At 33.4% G+C, this 20,782-nt stretch overlaps 1 protein-coding gene across 1 annotated transcript in view; it reads right to left on the bottom strand.

Moving 5' to 3' along the window:
• Zranb3 (zinc finger RANBP2-type containing 3) overlaps positions 1–20,782 on the bottom strand; it is a 231,218-nt gene that overhangs the window by 95,688 nt on the left and 114,748 nt on the right. Inside the window, exons 4-6 of the mRNA XM_076866057.1 lie at positions 18,246–18,424; positions 14,393–14,624; positions 9,326–9,411 (exon numbers count right to left, since the gene is read on the bottom strand). Coding sequence (XP_076722172.1) covers positions 9,326–9,411; positions 14,393–14,624; positions 18,246–18,424 — 497 coding nt within the window. The remainder of the gene's footprint in view (positions 1–9,325; positions 9,412–14,392; positions 14,625–18,245; positions 18,425–20,782) is intronic.

Genomic DNA, 20,782 nt, shown 5'->3' with positions numbered 1-20,782 from the left:
CAAATATTAGAAAAAAGAATAAAATGGTGGCAAAGGGTGACTAAATTCACTTTTTCTTTGACTTGGACATATTACTTAATTTTTCTAAAATCAGTTTCCTCATTTATCAAATACCACATATACCACTACCTTGTAGAACTGTTGGAAAAATTAAAAATAATATATATAAAACAAACAACATAGTATCTTCTATATAAAATGTAATATATAGTAAATATAAATGAAGTATTATAGTTATTGATATGGAAAGATGTCCTAAAAATATGAAATGAAACAAAGCACATTATGAAGTATGTATAATCTATATAAAATTGCTTGTCTGTCTTTGTATCTATCTACCTACCTACCTTCCTTTCATCCATTCATCTACCCATCCATAATTATATGTAAACAGAGAAGTCATCTACAGGAAAAGTCATCAAAATACATTAGTAATGGTAATATCTGGACAGAGAGATTTCAGTTGATTAAATTTTACTTATTTATAAAACCTTTTCCCTGATTTATTAAATTAGGTATGAATCATTTTCCCAAAAGCAATAATTTAAGTTAGTAAAAAATAAAGAAAAAGACAACTTATAAAAGCAACGGTAAAGTTTTGGATAAGGTGATACTAAATGAAAATTAGTAGCTGAGAGGATTACCGGCAGGCTAGATATAAACTGTTAAGACTTTTTATATATACGGACAAGGGTAGAAATTTTTAAAAAGTGAAATCAGGGCTGGGGATGTGGCTCAAGTGGTACGCGCTCACCTGGCATGCACGGGGCGCTGCACTCGATACTCAGCACCACATAAAAATAAAATAAAGATGTTGCATCCACCGAAAACTTAAAAAAAAAGTAAATATGGTACTTTTCCTTTTTTGATTTCATTGTTTTACTTCTTTTTCTACCTCTTTTTAATGTATATTTTAAAAGTTCTTACTCACATTAAGACAAAAAATCTACCTCCCTAGTAAGTTCCATTATTTGAAACTAGTTCTGCCCTTAGAGGCCACAAAGACAAAAATCTAATTCCTTTAAAACACGACAGATCTTTAAATATTTAAGACTTATTCCCCTAAGGTCTTCTCTTTTTGAAATTTCTATAGACTTCGTAAGATCAAACGCTATGTCTTACTCATCCTTGTATCATGGGCAGCTCTGAAATAATGTCTTAAATATAGTAGGCAATCAATAATGTTAAGCATTTGTGGAGCTAAATATGAAATTCTCTCATTCTGGTCACTCTTTCTCATATATGTTTTCATTTGTTAAAATACTTCTTAAAATATGATTTTTAATTCCCTTCTAGTTCTTTGAACTTCTTGTCTTCAATGACCTTCTAAAATCTACTTCAAGCATTCACTTACACAGCTATAACTTGGTCCTGAAAAATAGCTCTATCTGGTAAACTCGGAAATACTAATCCCTATACACCCCATCCTTCTAGGGTATCTGCTCATTTATACTCATCTTTACTATCTCATAAGGACATGTCAGTCAACTGACTGCTCTAGTTTCTCTATATCATGATATCCTTCTTGTCCTCATCTGTCCTCTTCCCATACATTATAATGATATCTGAGCTCATATATTAGCTTTGTTCTTATCAAGATAGCCTAAATATTCTTGTCACACAGTACCTGTGCCAGGCTCCTGGGTATTACTGGGGAAATCAGATATTAGAAAATACAGGATCCATTACAAATCTAGTTACTGACCTCAAAATTTACTTTGTATTGCAAATAATCCTACTACATATGAATCTCACTATTTTGCCTCATTTGACAAAATTTCAAACCATATCAACTCTAAAAAATTTTAATGCTCCACTTTTTTATTTCTTGGTACTTATGACTGTCCTCTCCCTATTTTTGCAGGGTGGAGGGAGAGTCCTAGGGATTGAACCCAGAGGTGCTTTACCACTGAGCTACATCTCTAGTCCTTTTTAATTTTAAGATAGGGTCTCACTAAGTTATTTAAGGCCTCACAACATTGCTGAGGCTGGCCATGAACTTTCAAATCTCCTGCCTCAGACTTGGGAACTGCTGGGATTACAAGAGTGCACCACTGCATCTCTCTTTCATAGAGAAAATAAGACTTGAGCTACAAACTGTCTCAACTCCCTACCACTCCATAAAATATGGCATATTCTAAATAATATAATACTGTGTACTCATAAAAAAGGATGAAGCTATTTATGTATATAAGAAAAAAGACAAAGGTAAAAAATATAAAACAATAATTATGTTTCCAATACACTAACATCTTTGCAAAAATATGAATTTGCTTGAATATGTACACAGGTTGTATGAAGAAACATTAAACTACATAGAACTGCCTATAGAGAGGAGAAGCTAAATGAACGAGATTATAGAATTTTAGAATTAGATTATAGGATTTTAGAATTTTGAACCATGTGAAATTATTGTCTTTAAACAACCCCAAAACTTATAAATCTAATCATGCACATCTCTTCCATGCTTTAAAACCCACGTTGCAGAAACCTAATAGAAAGCACAGTATGACAAGTACAGAGTTTTAGTTTGGGATGATTAAAACGTTCTAGTAAAGGAACTTTAGTAGTAGTGATGGTGGTACAATGATGTAAATGTAAGTTATTGAACTGTACACTTAAAAATGGTTAAAGAGCAAATTTTGTTCTCTTTTACTACAATAAAAACCCCAACAATAGTGACAACTAAAAACCAAAACACTGTACAATGCTTTCCTATTGTTGTTAGGATGAAGAACAAGATTCTGTATAACATGAGATCTACCTAACTCTGCCATTTTCTTGATACCCTTTTTTTATAGCTCTAGAATATTCAGCTGAATAGGACTATTTTTAGTAGCTCAACGGTACAGCAATCTCTCTTGATCTGGGCCTGTGCCTGAAAAGCAAAAAAATATTACTAACAGGATACTTCTTCTGGCCTCTATGACTTGATTAGTTCACTCTGATATACTCTGCCATAGCATCCTTTACTTCTTTTTATGAGCCTTGTCACAACTGTAATTACCTGGTTAGTATCTGACTTGAAAACTCAGTGAAGGCCGGGACCATGTGGGTCTTGTTTCCTAATGAATATTTGATGGCTATCACATGTCATAGCATATAACAGGTACCCTAAAATATTTTTTAATGAATGATTAAATTATAAGCAAACCATAAGCAATGAGTGGAGCCATCCCTTACTCCAATTTAGTCTAGATTTATTCAAAACTGAAGTCTTTTTGAACTGAAGTACAGTAAGTTATCAAACACCTTTCACAAAAGCCAACTTTTCCAAGCATAAGTGCAGAATTTATCTTAGTAACTTTTTTCTAATTATTCTTCAAACTATTTCTGCCATCCCATATATTAACTTTTCTCAGATTTGAGCCATTTGCAAGTGGAATATACATCAACTCTATTTAGACATGGGCGAGAACATTAAATTAGACAGTGTTGAGAAAAAAGTACAGTGAAACTCCGTAAGAGATGTTTCCTGAAGGTGACCATAACCCATTAATTAACAATTTTTGGGAATGGCTATAAATACCTTTAATGTATATTATCACCCAGCTTCCCTCTCATAAAAATTTAGACAACTAATTCTCCTAAGAAGTAGAACTGGCAAAAATTTGATGTTATTATATTGGGAACAGAATGAAGGACCTTGAGCATGCTAGGTGGAGCACTTTATCACTGAGCTATATCTCCAGCTCTTCTTGGGATATGCTAATCTTTAAGCATAATATTAGAGAGGACAGGTATGTCTTCCACAGTGTACCTTTTAATGGTACCTCCTTATAACAGGGTATTTTTTTCTATGTAAAGTAATATTTATTAAAGTTGCCATTTCTTAAGTCTTACTGCCAGGAAAAGTATATGTGGGTGAGGGATGAGAGTAAGAAAAAAATCAGATATAGGACAAGGAATTTAGCCTCACAAGTTGCCTATAAATTGACAGAGGGATACTGGATGAATTCTAAAGTCTTTTCTAGCTCGACCAATTGATCATTCAAAATCTTCAAGTCACATTTGTATTTATAGTTTACTCTAAATATAACTCAGTAAACTGAATGATGTAATGCATTTTGGATAGGGGATTTTCTGGTTAAGTAATCCTTTGCTCTGTGCCTCTCAAATCAAACTAGGTACACGGTTCCTTAGACCCTGACTTCTCTCTAATCACATTTGCATCTGTATGCTTCTGTTTGCCATTACTTAGGTATTTAATAAACTTTATAAAGGCAATGTAACATTTTGCTCAAGTTTAACTTTATTTTGAACATAGCCATGACATTTTGAATATAAAATATGGGTCTAGAACAGAATAACTAACCATGATTTGCATTCTGCAAAATTATAGTGTGAAAATGACACCTTCACAGAATCAAAACATTACAGAAAAAATATAGCATGGCACAGACTAATTTAAAATGCCAGGAAATGCCTTGATCTGAGTATGAGTCTATGAAACTATAGAGCTTTCAAGGTAAAGAAGTAATGGAAAAGCAAAACTTTTGATGGAACCTGGAAGAAAATCGCTTTTGAGAAGCATGATATTAATCTTAAAATGGCTTTCTCTAGAAAACAGAAAAATAGAACACAATCTATACAATCATTCAGCACTTCATAAAGATGAAACTTTCTTTGAAGCAGTGTTTGCATTAATTAAAAAAGGACAAGTATACATTTTCATTGTCAAGTCCTAAACAAAACAACAGAAAGATATGCTTGTTGAACACTTAGGTTTTTCTAGTTCTCTCAAAGCAAATCTAGTAGGTTTGTTTTACATAGGCAATTTTCTTTTTTCTTTTTTTCTTTTTTCTTTTGGCTGGGGATTGAACCCTGGGGCTCTTTACCACTGAGCTACATCCCTAGACCTTTTCATTTTATTTATTTATTTTTAAAATATTTATTATTTAGTTATAGGTGGACACAATATCTTTATTTTATTTTTATGTGGTGCTGAGGATCGAACCCAGTGTCCCATGCTAGGCAAGTGCTCTACCTTTGAGCCACAACCTCAACCCCTTTTCATTTTATTTTGAGAAAAGGTCTCAGTAAGTTATCAAGGCTGGCCTTGAACTCATGCTTCTCCTGCCTCAGCTTCTTGAACTTTTCTTGTCTATAGGCAAGAATCATAACTAAGACAACCAGAATCCATCAGCAAAATTGTATACAGGGCAAATTTCCCCCGAGTAAATACCTGAGTAGATATGTATATATATCTAAACTAAATCAAGATTATGTTCTATAGGAAGACAGATGATAGAACACTAACAATATTCAAAACAGATGTTACTATTGATTTTTAAGTAGAAGAAACATTAATTTGTAGAATCAATCTACAAGTCAGCAAAACATTATTCATTTTCATTTATATGCACTGTTTAAAAAATACCTTGGGGGCTGGGGTTGTGGCTCAGTGGTAGAGCACTTGCCTGGCATATTTGAGGCAGTGGGTTCAATCTTCAGCACCACATAAAAATAAATAAATAAAAATAAAGGTATTGTGTTCATTTACAACTAAAAAAAATGGAAAAAAATAACTTATTAAGGTGGGCATGGTGGCGCATGCCTGCAATCCCAGTGGTTCAGAAGGCTGAGGCAGGAGGATCAAGAGTTCAAAGTCAGTCTCAGCAAAAGTGAGACCCTGTCTCTAAATAAAATACAAAATAAGGCTGGGGATGTGGCTCAATGGTTGACCGCCCATTTTCAATACCCAGTACCCCCTACCACCCCCCAAAAAAACTTGTTAAAGACTAAAGATTTATTACTTTGTTCAAACTAGCATCCAAAAGGATGCATAGTTTAATCAAAACTCACTTTAGTATATGAATTAAGGCTGTAGTAATTAAGCCCTTTGTGCCAACATATAACCATTCACTTCAAGTTATAAACAAAATCAATTTAGAATTCTTAACAAAAATTAGCCAAATGGTACTAGTTTTTCTATTTGTTTGCACAGAAATAATAAAATGTTGGTGTAACCTATATAAGAACTCATTTTAGTAATTCACTGATTAAAGGGAGAATTGGTGTTTTACTCATTATTTAAAATCAATATGAAGAAAGTCAGATTTGGGACTGGGAAAGATAATCCAAATCATTTAGTCCACCCGTTTATTCAGGGACTTCCATATCTACGTTGTGAGAAATATTTCTGTGGCTGTCTCTCCCTCTGAAGATGACCTATATTCTCCTTTGAATATGAATTTCTTGCTTTACCCCAAAAGTTGCTCCCTCTCCAGATGGCCTATATTCTCCCTTAAATGCATATTTCTTGCTTTACTCCCAAAGATGTCTTTCACTTGAGATAGTCTTCATTCTCCCTTGAATGTGTATTTGTTTTCCAAAAAAAAAAAAAAAAAATCTGTGGAGAAAGAAAGAAAAAGGAAGGAAGGAAGGAAGGAAGGAGGGAGGGAGGGGGGAAGGGAAGGAAGGGAAAGAAGGGAAAGAAGGAGAGGGAGGGAGGGAGGGAGGAAGGAAGGAAGGAAGGAAGGAAGGAAGGAAGGAAGGAAGGAAAGAAATGCTTCTCCCAGAAAAATGTGTTTCTTATTTTTTTTAAGACTTCATCAATTTTCTAAACAATTCCATCAGCTCAGATCATCTAGGAATTTAGCAGACAAATAACATTATACATGTCCAGAAGTTCCATGGGAACAAAATAATAACAAAAGATTTAGTATTCAAGGATTCAATAAAGACTAAATGTCATGCGCCAGATGCTATGCTACACAATGGGACTATAATACTGGAAAAGAAAAGTGTTCTGTCCTCATGGAGCTTCTAGTTGGTAACTCACTCCATGGAAAACCCAAGGTAGGATATATTCCCTACCACACTGATCACATACTGGCCCCTTGTTATAAATCTCTAGGTAGCTCAGTACTCACACTAAGGTTGAATAATTGAACTAACCACATGTAAAGGGACTCCATAGGGCACTGTGGCATCTACAGAAAAGCATCAGAGGCTGTCAGCTAGGACAGAGGCCATGAGAGTGATGTGTGTGTGTGTGTGTGTGTGTGTGTACACTCTTCAAAAATAAAAGAAAACAGTTTTTCTGATATTTCCTTTTCTTTTAATAATGTCTTGTAAATTCTTTGTTATCAGTATATATAGACTTGCATCACTATTTTCAAAAACTGCATTCTTTTTCCATTTTATAGTATAAAAATTGTAATTTTATGACATCCTCTACAACCTGATCATTGTCATTAATTTATTATTTACTAGTTATGCAATTTTAATTATGTATACATGTGCATATGTGTGTATATATACCTATGTTTTTGTATGCCTATATATACATATATGTGTGAATAACACAACACATAAAACCATAATCATGACAGTTATGTATAATAGCACTGAAGAAGTGCAGGATATGGGCTTTTAAATTTTGGGCAAATGGGGAGGTTGAGCAGGGGAATGCTACTGCCCAGGAATTCATGGCCCACATTAGGGAACACAGCAAGACCTTGACTGAAAAATAAATAAATAAAATGAATATAATATAAATAAATAAACAAACTATGCTTACATTCCTGATATAAAAACTCTTCATTTATATATAATCAACATAATAGGCCTTCTAATGAGATCCTAGATTCTCCAAGTCTATAATATTGAAGATTCATGCATTTATAATCATAAGTAGAAATAATCCCTGTTTTTTTCCTGTACTATCTTATCTGATGTTGGTATCAATATTAGACTGCCCTCATATAAACAATCTGGGAAGGAATCTTCACAATTTACAGATCTTTAAAAAGCATAAGAATACCATGACCACCTAGGAGTATTTGAAGGAACTATAGAAAGGAAAAAGAAAAACAAATACATACTGAGAAAATACATGAAAGACTCATATCACATACAAGGAGATGTTTCCTATAATATGTAAAGAATTCCAACATAATAATAAGAAAAAAGCCAATACATTTAATAAGCAGAAGGGCAAAGAACATATATTAACAGAAAAATATAAATGACTTATATATGTATAAAAAATGCTCAACTGAATTTAACAACATAATAAGACAAATGTACATTAAAATTATTATCAGATCAGGTTGGCAAGAATAAAATAAGCTATATTTCCCCTTGTTGACAAGGTATGGGAAAAGAGAAAACCTTATACACATAACTTCCATGATTAACTTCTGTGAGAATAATTTGGGAAAATGTCAAATATTTATGCCCTTTGAACCAGCAATTTCATTTTCATAAACTTCTCTTAGAATTATTCACCTGTATTTGAAGTGAAATATTAAAATAATAATTATTGAGTGCTCACTATGTACAATCAAAATTCAAGCCCTTTATAAGTATAAGCAAATATAAGTCTAATAATTCTGAGGCAAGCCTAATCATTCTGTTTTTAGAGCTTAAGAAATTAGGTATGAAGAGATAAAGTTACTTTCCTTAAATAAAACAAGATGTGAAAATAAAATATAGGTGGCCTAGGTCTGGATTTCCATATTCTTGAACAAGTATAATATGCTACTTCTCAATGTGAACAGTGATATTTATTATTGCATTGGCTATGTATGACAAACAAATGCCTATTAAGAGTGACCTGTATAAGTAAATTCCAAACAGTAGAAAACACATAGCATTTTAAATGAATGTCAAAATGTCAAAAGCTCTTTCAGGAACCGAAATGGAAGGACTGCCAATATATACAGTAAAGAAAGCAAACAGCAAAACAATAATATATACGTATATATAATGTACATACATGGAGCAATATTATATATATTATACATGCAAAATAAGTGCTTGCTCAGACATTGACTATCTCCAGAAGGTATACAAAAAACTATCAACATCAGTTATGTGGAAAGGGAATTAGGGTTGGGGTCGTGGCTTAGGGGTAGAGCACCTGTCTAGCATGTGTGAGGCACTGGGTTCAATTCTCAGCACCACATATAAACAAACAAACAAACAAATAAATAAATAAATAAAACAAAGGTCCATTGACAAAAACATTTAAATATTAAAAAAAAATATTTTTTAAAAAGGGGGAACTTATTATATGGCTGGGAGACCACAGAGGAAGAAGCACTCATTTTTTACTTTTATATATATGCATGTAGATCTAGTCAATAAAAATAATTACAAAGATAAAAAAGTAAAATGTAAAAAGCAAAAATTTTTAAAAAGCCACTTTGCCATTATCTATTTATTTTAGATATAGTTCATCCACACAAGCTTTTACTTGAAGGAATTACTCCATAAGTACCACAAGTTTGGAAAACACTGGAACAAAGAATGATTAATAAAGCTTAAAGTTCACAGGAAATGTGAAGGATAAAAACTCATGAAAATAATGTCATACCTGATACGTGCATTACAGTATCTTTTGGCATAGTCAGTCCATGTTCCAAATTTTTGTGGAAAAAGAGCTTCAATCTGCATGAAAAGCTGTAACAATACAACTATACTCAATAAGTTGAAATATTTTCAAGGATTATTATGGTGATAAAGTAAGTTAATAAAATATTACAATGTCTAAAATAAGATCTACTTCTTCTTCAGTGCCTCTTCTTTCTTTCCACCCACCCATCCATTCTTCAGGAGTAACAGTTATGTGTTTCTTAAACATAAAAACTTGTACATTTTTTCATACCTACATGGCATATATATATATATATATATATATATATATATATATATATATATACACACACTCTTTTATTACAAGAGGATCATATTATACATATTGTTACTCAAATAAAATTTTGTCCCCCAAATATATCTTTTTGTCCCCTAAACATGTAAAGTACATACACATTTTTATTTGGTTTGAAAAATTATATAACCAATGCAATATGATAATAAAGTACTATTTAGAGTTAAATAGCCACCCATTATTAAGTATACATATTGTTAATATTTAAACAGATTCCTGATATTGAATATAAAAGTTATTTCTAGTTTTTATGTAATTACAAAAATTAATAACATCATATAATTCTGTGGATGTATATGTATCAACTATCTATCTGTTATCCATCTACATTTATTTATTAATTTGTATATGTATTTTGGTCCCAGGGATTGAACCCAGGGGAACTTAACCACTGAGCCACAACCCCAGGCCATTTTAATATTTTACTTAGAGACAGAGTCTTGCTAAGTTGCTTAGGGCCTTAACTAAAACTGAAGTAGGCTTTGAACTTGTAATCCTCCTGTTTCAGCCTCCCAAGTCTCTGGGATTACAGACATACGCCACCATACCTGGCCTACCTTTATTTTTATTGGATGAGTTTTGTGGAATATGTTTTTAGAAGTGGAAAAGTTGAAATTAAGCCATGTTTTTCACTTTCCAATTTTAATTTTTAATAAATTTATTTACTTACTTTGCTGCCTTATGATTTTACAAAATAGCAGAATTTATTAAGTATTTTATACACACACACACACACACACATAATATAATTTGGTCATATTCAGGGCCCATTACGTCTCCCTTTCTTCCCCTCCTCTCTCCCCCTGATTCTCATCCTCTATTCCACTGGTCCCCCTTCTTTGTTCATGAAAATCCTTTTCTTTCGTCCTTTTTTCCCCCTCTGTCTTCCACATAAAATGAGAGAAAACAAATAATCTTTGACTGTCTGAGTCTTGTTTATTTTACTTAACATGAAGCTCTCCAGTTCCTTCCATTTTTCCGGAAATGACTTTAATTTTTATTTATGGCTGTGTAAAACTCCATTGTGTATGTATACCACATTTTTCTTTATCCCTTCATCTGTTTACAACACCTAGGCTTGTTCCATAACTTGACTATTATGAATTGTGCTGCTATAAACATGGGTATGCATGTATTAGTATAGTATGCTGACTTTAATTCTTCTGGAGAAATACTGAGGAGTAGAATAGCTGGGTAACATGGTGGTTCCATTCCTTGTCTTTTGAGAAATCTCCATACTGATTTCCATAACAAATATGCTAATTTACAATACCACATAACTCTGTAAGTGTTCCTGTTCCCCTTGCATCCTCACCAGCTTTATTATTTGTATTCTTGATGATTATTAAAAAACAGTCTTAAAACTTGATGGATATTGGGCTAGATTGCAGCTCAGTGGTAGAGCGCTCGCCTAGCATGTACGAGGCCCTGGGTTCGAACCTCAACACTACATAAAAATAAAGGTATTGTGTCCAACTACAACTAAAAAATAAATATTTAAAAAAAACTTGATTGATGTTACCCTGTTGGCCCATGAAGACTATCCCAATTTATCCTTACATTAATAATGTCACTTTTTTTTCCCATTTTTCAACTCTGATAGGCTATACATAGTAGTTTATATTGTTATTTTAAAATAGTGTTATTGAGATATAACTCATAAATGTAAAGTTCATACTTGGTTAGTACACAATTCAATGGCTTTTAGTATATTCACAAAGTTGTGCATTAATCACCACTATCTTTTGAACTATTTTTCTCAACCTCCGAAGAAAGAAAAAGATAAAAATTGCATGATATATCAATAGATACAAAAAAGTACTAGATAAAATTCAACATCCCTTCAGAATTAAATACTCAGTAAAAAAGGATTAGAAAGGAACTCCCTCAACCTGAAGAAAATCTTGGAAAAACTCAAATACCATTATACTTATAGTAAAAGGCTGAATCATTGAGATTGGAAAGAAAGAAGTAAAACTATCACTCTCAATGGGTGACATGATCTTATATAGAAAACCCTAAATGATATTAAACTAATAAATAAGTTCAGCAAGTTTGCAAGGTATATGATAAATCCACAAAATTAAATTGTTATCTCTATACCACAATAAATAATCAAAAACGAAATTGAGAAAAAAATTTCATTTATAGTGAAATAAAAAAAAATAAAATAGGATTAAATTTAACAGAGGCATCATAAGATGTGAAAATTACAAAGTACTATTGGGGAAAAATAAATAAGACTTACAAATGAATAGAACTATATCTCATGCTCATAGATTTGAAGACTAAATATTGTTAAGATGGAAATACTCTCCAAAACAATCAATGCATTTAACACAGTACTTGTAACAATTAAAGCTGAATTCTTTGCAAAAACGGACAAACCTGATAAAAAAACAAAATTTATACGAAGATTCTAGGGACCCAGAATATCCAAAATAATCTTGAAAAAGAATAACAAGGGCTGGGGTTGTGGCTCAGTGGTGGAACACCTGCCTAGCATGTGTGAGCCACTGGGTTCAATCCTCAGTACCACATAAAGACAAATAAATAAAGGTATTGTATCCATCTGCAACTGAAACATTAAAAAAAAAAAAAGAATAACAAAATTGGAGGACTCACACTTCCCCATATCAAAATCCCTAACTTATCATTTGAAATTTTATATTCCCGTTTTTTTCCCCTCCTTATGGCATCCACTCCTTGGAAAAAAGTGATTGTCGCCCTCAGAAGAACATAGTTCCTCCATTTTGCCACAGTCCCTTCACAGATGTATGTTACCTGTCATCTATATTCTTTTCCTTTTCCTTTTTTGGTACTGGGGATTGAACTCAGGAGCACTTAACCACTGAGCCACATCCCCAGTCTAATTTTTGTATTTTATTTAGAGACAGGTTCTCATTGAGTTGTTTAGCACCTCACTTAATTGCTGAGGATGGCTTTGAACTAGCAATCCTCCTGCCTCCACCTCCCAAGCCACTGGGATTACAGGCATGCACCACCATGCTTGGCCAATATTATTTTTCTTAAAGAGTCCCGAAAACAAACTTTATATTTATCACCCTTGCTTTAACAGTGGCTACATTGGGTAAAGGGTGAAACTATGGACACATGACCACAATTGGACACAGGGGCACTGTTATATTGTCAATGTTCTATTTCTCATGGCAGATAATAAGTAGATGGTATTCATTATATTTTTGTTATTTTAAATAGATGTTTGTTACATATTCTCTTTCTTATACTAATACATTTCATGATTTTTTAAAGGTATAATCACCATTATGATTGCGATTATCATTATTATTATTTTGTGTTACTGGGGATTGAAACTAAGAGTGTTCTACCCCTGATTTGATTCTACTGTCCTCAACATCTCTTAATTTTTATTGTGAGACAGAGTCTCACTAAGTTATCTGGGCTGGCTTCAAACTCGTGATCCTCTTTCCTCAGCCTCCCAAGTTGTTAGGTTACAGGTATATGCCACTGTACCTTGTTTCATTCCTACAATTTATTCAATGACATAATTTTGGAACATAACATAAGTAAGTTACTAGGAGTTTACTTTCCCACTGCCACTCTTGCCACTTCCAAGAGTAAATTAAATATTTTCTCTGCACTATGTATTTAGCATTATATGTATCCCAGAAGACTTCCAGGGAGAGAACTTAAAAGTAGAGCCTAGGTCATACTAGAGATACAATGATAATAGCTGTCGCCCAGGTTTGGCATAATAATGAATAATAGCTACCATATGTTAAGTGCTTATAATCTACCCAGGTAAATGGCTACGGTATGTTCAAAACAATAACTCCTTTAATTATCCTAGCAACCCTATGAAACAACAAGCCATGTTTATTCTGTGGCTCAGTGTTCATTAGAAGACAGGGCTTCCTTAGGGAACATTGACCTTTAAAGAATGATGAAAATTGCATCCACTATTTCTTCTTCCTTAACGTGTAACCACTCCAAACCCCATCTGCCTCTTAGAGTGATAAAATTAAATAGGGTATCAAACGGATGCCTTACTCCTCCATTCTAAGTGGACAGCTTATTGGTCTCAGACAAGCTCTAGTTGCTACCTTCCCAAATATGGATCTTAAAGTACAAAAGGAACAGAGACAAGTTCTGCAATGTAGTCATAAAAGAAATGAATTAGATTCAAACCCAACCCTAAGGCACTTATGTACTTGTGTGAGGAATATTACAAATCTGTACTAAATATGGAAACCTTAAAATAAAGGTTAAAACTATTTTTTTTAAGCAGTGTGCAGTGGCACATGCCTTATAATCCCAGCAGCTCAGGAGGCTGAGGTAGAAGGATCAGAAGTTCAAAGCCAGCCTCAGCAACTTAGTGAGGCCCTAAGCAATTTAGTAAGACCCTATCTCAAAAATAAAAAATTAAAAGGGATAGGGCTGGGGCTCAGTGGTTAAGTGCCCCTTGGCTCAATCCCAGTTTCAAAAACAAATAAACACACATACACTATTTTTTTTAATACACAAGCATAGCTAAGATTTACATGTAAACAGATAAAATAGCCATAATAAAAGATATATTTAATGATTAATAGCTCCCTAGAAAATCCCAATGTAATCTTTGACATCTGATGCATCTAATTTTTAATGAAAAATGCAAAACAGATGACTGATTTAATTTCCCTTTTCTTTCTTTTTTTTTTTTTAAAGCCCAGTGAATAAATATTTTAATACCTCTTCAGGCCTTCCCAAAGCTGGAGTTCCTGTAAGAAGAATGGCTCGTCTTGATTTCTGTACCACTGGCAATAAAATCTTGGTGCGGGTTGCTGTTCTGGACTTCATGTAGTGTGATTCATCCACTATAACTACTTTAAAGTTCTGATTATTCAGTGCATCTATCAAAGTCAATGCATCTGTGGTTAAAAGACCATAACCCAGAACTGTCACTTTGCTGGTCGATATTCTCCTAGAAAAGAAAATCCAGTGATTAATTTATCACAAACAATATAACTTTTTGGAGAAAAAACTAAGAAAAAGGAAAAAAAGAGGAGAAGCAGGAGGAGATGGTATTGTTACCAAAAATCCTTGCCCCTGATGTCAATCCAATAAGGAGGAAAAGGTTTTGAGAAAAAAGAAGGCTTAATGCTTTGCTAGCAAAGGAGAAGCACAGGGGATTCTTGACCCAGAGGCTCTGGTTCTGACTAACAGGGAAAAGAAAGGGCTTTTAAAGAAGCTCTTCAAAGGCTACATTCCAGGTGTGCCCTAGATGGTATGTTGAAATTCACTTTTTAATTTGGGAGATAGTCACTTCCTAGGTTACATCTCCTTCCTATGGAAAACAGATAACTCAAGGTAATCTTCTTCCCTGATCCCAGGTTAGGGAAAGGGAGAGGGAGAAGAGGAAAAGAAAAACATGTCCATAAGCAACAAGGGTAATATTCAAAAGGTGAAGTGGGCCACTGTTACTGCTGAAACTCAGTTTCTCTTAAGATTTTATAGTTCCTAAACATGATTAAAAACCAAGATCCAATATTTAAAATCTTGGTAGGCAAAACCAAAATTCTGGTTGAGTTATCTTTGGAATACCTGAACATTCTGAAAGCCACATTTTACTAGGATAAGAAAATTATTTTCTGACAACATTTTCGTGCACCTAGGATCATACAAAAAGTGCATATTCAAATATTAATTGAATCTTCAATGAAACCTTCCTACAAATAGAATAGCACTTTTTTTAACCTGGGTGATATTAGTATTGTGCTTATCATAATACTTAGGAAAACAGGGCTATACAATTGTACTACAGGCCATTTCACATTCCTGATGCTACCCAGCAAAGGCCAATGGAGGGGCTGGGGTTGTGGCTCAGCAATAGAGTGCTCGCCTTGCATGTGAGAGGCCCTGGGTTCGATCCTCAGCACCACATAATAAATAAATAAAATGGAAATGTTGTGTTCAAATACAACTAATATATATATATATATATTTATGTAAATCGCCAATGGAGTCCCTTAGTCATCCCCTGGCTCAAGGGTATTTTTAGAAGAGGAGGAGCTTACTATCTTATATAGAGAATCAGTTAGCTAAAGAGAATCCTGATCTTTTGATCTCCATAATTCATATATCTATAATATTTTATTCATTTACATATTTTTACATTTTATATTTATATATCTCCATTACTCTAGAATGAGATTGTTAAAGGTAGAAAATGAGTTCTATTGATATTTGTATATACAGTGCTTTGCTACCAATAAACACTTTTGGAATGAGATAAATAAATTCATGAACATTAAAAGATATCACTTTTGAATTTTCTATATCACCAATGAAAAAATACAGAGGGCCATTCTCTACCCTCTGATAGAACATCAGAGCTCTTAAATGGTAACTATATTTTAAGCCCTCTATATATCTATTTTATACAGAGACCTATGCTTCTCTTACTGTATTCAAACATCAAAAGAGCCTGGAGAAAAAAGTATAAGGTTAATATTACTAACGTAGGTATACTATAAGTAATAATACATAAGACAAAAGCTTTGAAGACCAATGCAGGAATCTCTGTGGCTTCTATCTTGCCATGTCTTAACCAGTGCACAGTCCAGGCATAACTGCCATAATATGCCAGGGAAAATATATGTATTTGTCATAAGCACATGTTGGTACAGTTTGGTATGTACCTAAAGGTAGTTCATTAAGAATCTGAAAGACTAGGTAGTTTTTCTGCCCTTAGTTAATATCCTCCAGAAAACATACACTGGGGTTGTAGTCCTATCTAACATATCCCAAATATTATTCAAATAAAAGTATTAGCCACTATTTAATTTCAAGAGAGTATATTTCTGAAATGATAATAAAACTAGGTGATCTAAATTCAATAAAAGATGCAGAGGAATGTAATACAACAGACACTAGTATGGCAGTATGTAAAAAAGTGAATATGTAACCAATGTGATTCTGCAATCTGTATACGGGGTAAAAATGGGAGTTCATAACCCACTTGAATAAAATGTATGAAATATGATATGTCAAGAACTATGTAATGTTTTGAACAATAATAAAAATTATAAAAAAATATGCAGAGGAGACATTTTAAAGAATATTTAAATGCAGACATTTAAATAATATATAACAAAAAGAATGATTTAGGAATCCTCTTAATACATTCAATATCATCTAGATTATTGTCTTTTCAATTTGATGCAGTTTTATTGGGGAACAGAAAAATTTATGCATAATGATTGCCTACATTTTAATTTATTCATGCAAATAGTGGCCAAATTTCTTTGGACCCATAAACACATATGCTAATGAATTAGGGTTCCAATGTTGAAACCTATTCTCCGTTAACTCTTTCCACATTCATGAACGCAAAGCTTTTTACACTATATACCAAGAGTCTTATAGAAGATAGTACAATGGCAATAATACCACACACACACATAAAAAGTCTAAGTATTGGGTTGGGGATGTGGCTCAAGTGGTAGTGTGCCTGCCTGGCATGCGTGAGGCACTGGGTTCGATCCTCAACACCACATATAAATAAAATAAAGGTACTGTGTCCACCTAAAACTAAAAAATAAATATCTTTAAAAAAAAAAAAAGTCTAAGTATTAATAGATATTTATTTTAGGTAGATGTATTGCTTTTAAACTTTGTGTGCTGCTTTCAAAACCAATAATTTGAACCTTTGAAAATGATAATTTAAATCAATAAATTTGATTTATGAAATTTAATTTATGAATTTTCAAATCAGTTGATTATCCCGATGGCTATAAAGAAAATGAGAAAATATTCTAGCAATTCTATGATAGATTTTTAGAATATTGATTTCTAATATTCACTAAGCTAATGTTTTCATAATATAAATTATCAAAATTATAAAATAATATGAATAAAATTGAACTTGCTAATATTAATTTTGCATCACATAAAACTTGTGTATTAACTAACAACTTGGAAAGCAAAATTCACCATGGTCTCTGAACATAAAAGCTCTTCCAGCTTCAAGTTAATCTTTGAAAAATTGTAAACTTTATTTTTGAAACCTAAAAGTTTTTTAAGCATATTTAAGGTATATGTAAAGTAAATACATATATCTTTAGAAGTATACATATTTTATATTTACCTTTAAAATATAAAGGCTGGCTGGGCATGGTGGCGCACACCTATAGTTGCAGTGGCTCGGGAGGCTAAGACAGAGATTTGAAAGTTCAAAGCCAGACTCAGCAAAGGCAAGGCACTAAGCAACTCAGGGAGACCCCGTCTCTCTAAATAAAATACAAAATAGGGCTGGGAAGGTGACTCAGTGATTCAATGTTCCTGAGTTCAATCCCTGGTACCAAAAATAAATAAATAAATAAATAAATAAATAAAATAAAGTATAAGGGAACTTAGATTAAATATGTTAGTGTATTTTAGATAAATAATTCAAACTGTAAAATATAAAGTCAAATTCTTTACATTACTCTCTTACTGCTAAATGATGATCTAATTATAGGTTATATTCCATTCAAAACATAAGAATATACTAAATACACACAAAAAGATTTATTTTCCTTAAAGATTAAAAAGTTGTTCTTACCCAACATCAGTTTTATTCTGAATAACATTGATTTCTTCAGGTTCTAACTCTGGAATCCACTTCTCTATTTCTTCAGTCCAGGAGCACCTCAGGGATGAAGGCACCACAATTAAAAGAGGCCATTCTTCTTTATAGAAGTAAGCAATTGCAATGGCCTGGATTGTCTTTCCTAGACCCATCTAAATTAAAAAAAAAAAAGTATTAAAAATAAAGTCTAAGATATTTTGAAAGAAAACATTTACTAAAAACTTTTATCAAAATAACTTTTCAATGCAAAATCAGTTGGATCACACAGTTAATAAAAAGCCTAAGATTAATTATAGGGACCTTTAAAATTCATTACACAAATTGTTATTTTTCAAACTACTTGTGATTGGACTTAGAGACAAAATGACTTCTAAATTTAAATATTGGTTATACATATTTTACAGAATTTAGTTTTATAAAATGTGTGTGAAGGATTATGCAAAATAATATTCCTAAAAGACAGCCCCTGAGGAAAAACACATAGTGTGGCTCAGGAGGAGAGAGGGAAATTAGTCAAACATTAAACCTCTCCCAGTATATCCTTTCTTAGTAACAATGGGCCCCAAGGGAAAAAGCAAACTTTCATTCCTTCCTGGGTTCATCCCCAGCATCTCCACCGAAAGCAAGCACCCCTTCCCAACCATAGTGGGTCCTGAAGGTAGGAAGTGGATACTGAACTGCTGGGCCCTGAACTTTAACCATTCCCCATTGCCAATGAGACCTAGAAAGAAAAAAGCAAATAATGAAGCTCTACGTAACAATGGGTTCCAGAGGAAGGAAGATAAGGAGGGAACACAAGCTCTGAGCTTTTCCCAGTGACAATGAGTTTCAAACTTCTTACAACTGTCTTCCGAAGTTAAAATTTTAACCTGCACAACTAGGTCTCTGATTGTCCAAACAGCACATCCACAGTCTCCAATAATTAATTCACTCTTATTGTAAACTATAAAACTCAAATTTCTTCTGTAACCTGCAGGCCATTTCCATACCCAGAAAATGAGCCCTTCCATGCCTGATTAATTGACTATACTGGGGAATAAAGAAAAGCTGGCTGACCCATTTGAGGTTTGTTTCTCTCAGTTATTTGTATTTTCATTATGGTGCCAAGACCATGTTGGTTATTTTTGCTTACAGTATGATCATTTATAATTTCTCAGAAAATACAGCAATAAATGCCTTACCTATATAGCACAAAATCATGTTATTTTAAAACTAGAATAAGCCCTAAATATACACATTTTCTTAAAAAAAAAAAAAGGCAGAGAGCAGTTCAACTCTCAGAATCCATGGAGAACTGATATAAAATTAGTATGAGATTCCATGTTTTATGATGTCTTTCCACTCAGTCTTTTTTCATACTATCACACTGACCAATTGATCACTCTTGGGCATCTCTAAGCAATTCCTATTTTAAAAAAGTTCTTAAATGAATGTTTTGATTTGGTTCCTAACAGCCAGAAACTGAAACAAACTGAAATGTTCTTCAACTGACATATGGATATTCAAATTTTGGCATATTCATACAATGAAATACTATTTAGAAATAAAAAAGGTGCAAACTGGAATGGTGGCATAGCTCAGTGGTAGACTGCATGCTTAGAATGAGGGTAGCTCTGGGTTCAATCCCAGCACTACCTCTCACCACCAAAAGGTGCAAGCTTTTGCTCCATATAATAGGATTCCATTTAAATATCATTCTGGAAAAGGCAAAACAACAGGGACAGATAGCAGATCAATGGTTGCCAAGGGCTAGTGGTGGAGGAATGGAGCAACATAAGGAACTTTTGATACATAGCTGGTCTACACTTTTATTTTAGTGGCAGTGACATCATCACAGAAGAGCAGGGAGCTGAAGCTCGAAACCTCAGTGTTCCTCTGTTCAGAGGAAAGAAAATTTAAAGCCAGACACTGAAAGTCAAGCAAGAGAATTTTATTCAAGTTGAAGGATGCGGAAAACAAAAAACCCCGGGAAGAAAGGAGGTCAACAGGTTGGGAGAGAAGAAAAACAACAGGCTCTGAACTCTCAGAATCAATGGTTCAACAACTATTTTCCTGACTGCTCAACCAACACTTTCTGCTTTAATTAAGTCTCTAATGATTAAGTCAAACTAACATTCTTCTACGATTAACTCTCACTTAACCCCTATAAAAATCAGACCCCTTTTGTAACCAGTTTCCATTTTCTCTCCTGAAAATGTGCCATTCCATTACTTAATAGAAAGCTTGCTGATCTGTTGAAGTCCTGTTCCCCATTTTGGTTATTTTTGCTTTCACAAGTGAAGGTTCAGTGGAAGCAAAATGAGAGTTGGGTGAAAAGTAGAGTCAGGCTCAAGCACAGAGCATTTTCAAGGGAGAGAGTGGGACTTCTCTGAGCAAGAATGAGAAAGGAAACAATGCTGTCTCCAAAATTATTGCTGTTTGATGTTTGACCTGGGAGGTGGGGACCACCTTCTATACTCTTTGCCAATCAGGTATTCAATTCCTCTTTCCCACAAGGCATCAGAGTTTCT

Source organism: Callospermophilus lateralis, chromosome 9 (genome assembly GCF_048772815.1).
Source record: "Callospermophilus lateralis isolate mCalLat2 chromosome 9, mCalLat2.hap1, whole genome shotgun sequence".
Taxonomy (NCBI): Eukaryota; Metazoa; Chordata; class Mammalia; order Rodentia; family Sciuridae; genus Callospermophilus; species Callospermophilus lateralis.
The sequence above is the reverse complement of the archived record's forward strand: the minus strand, read 5'-3'. Positions and strand labels throughout refer to the sequence as shown.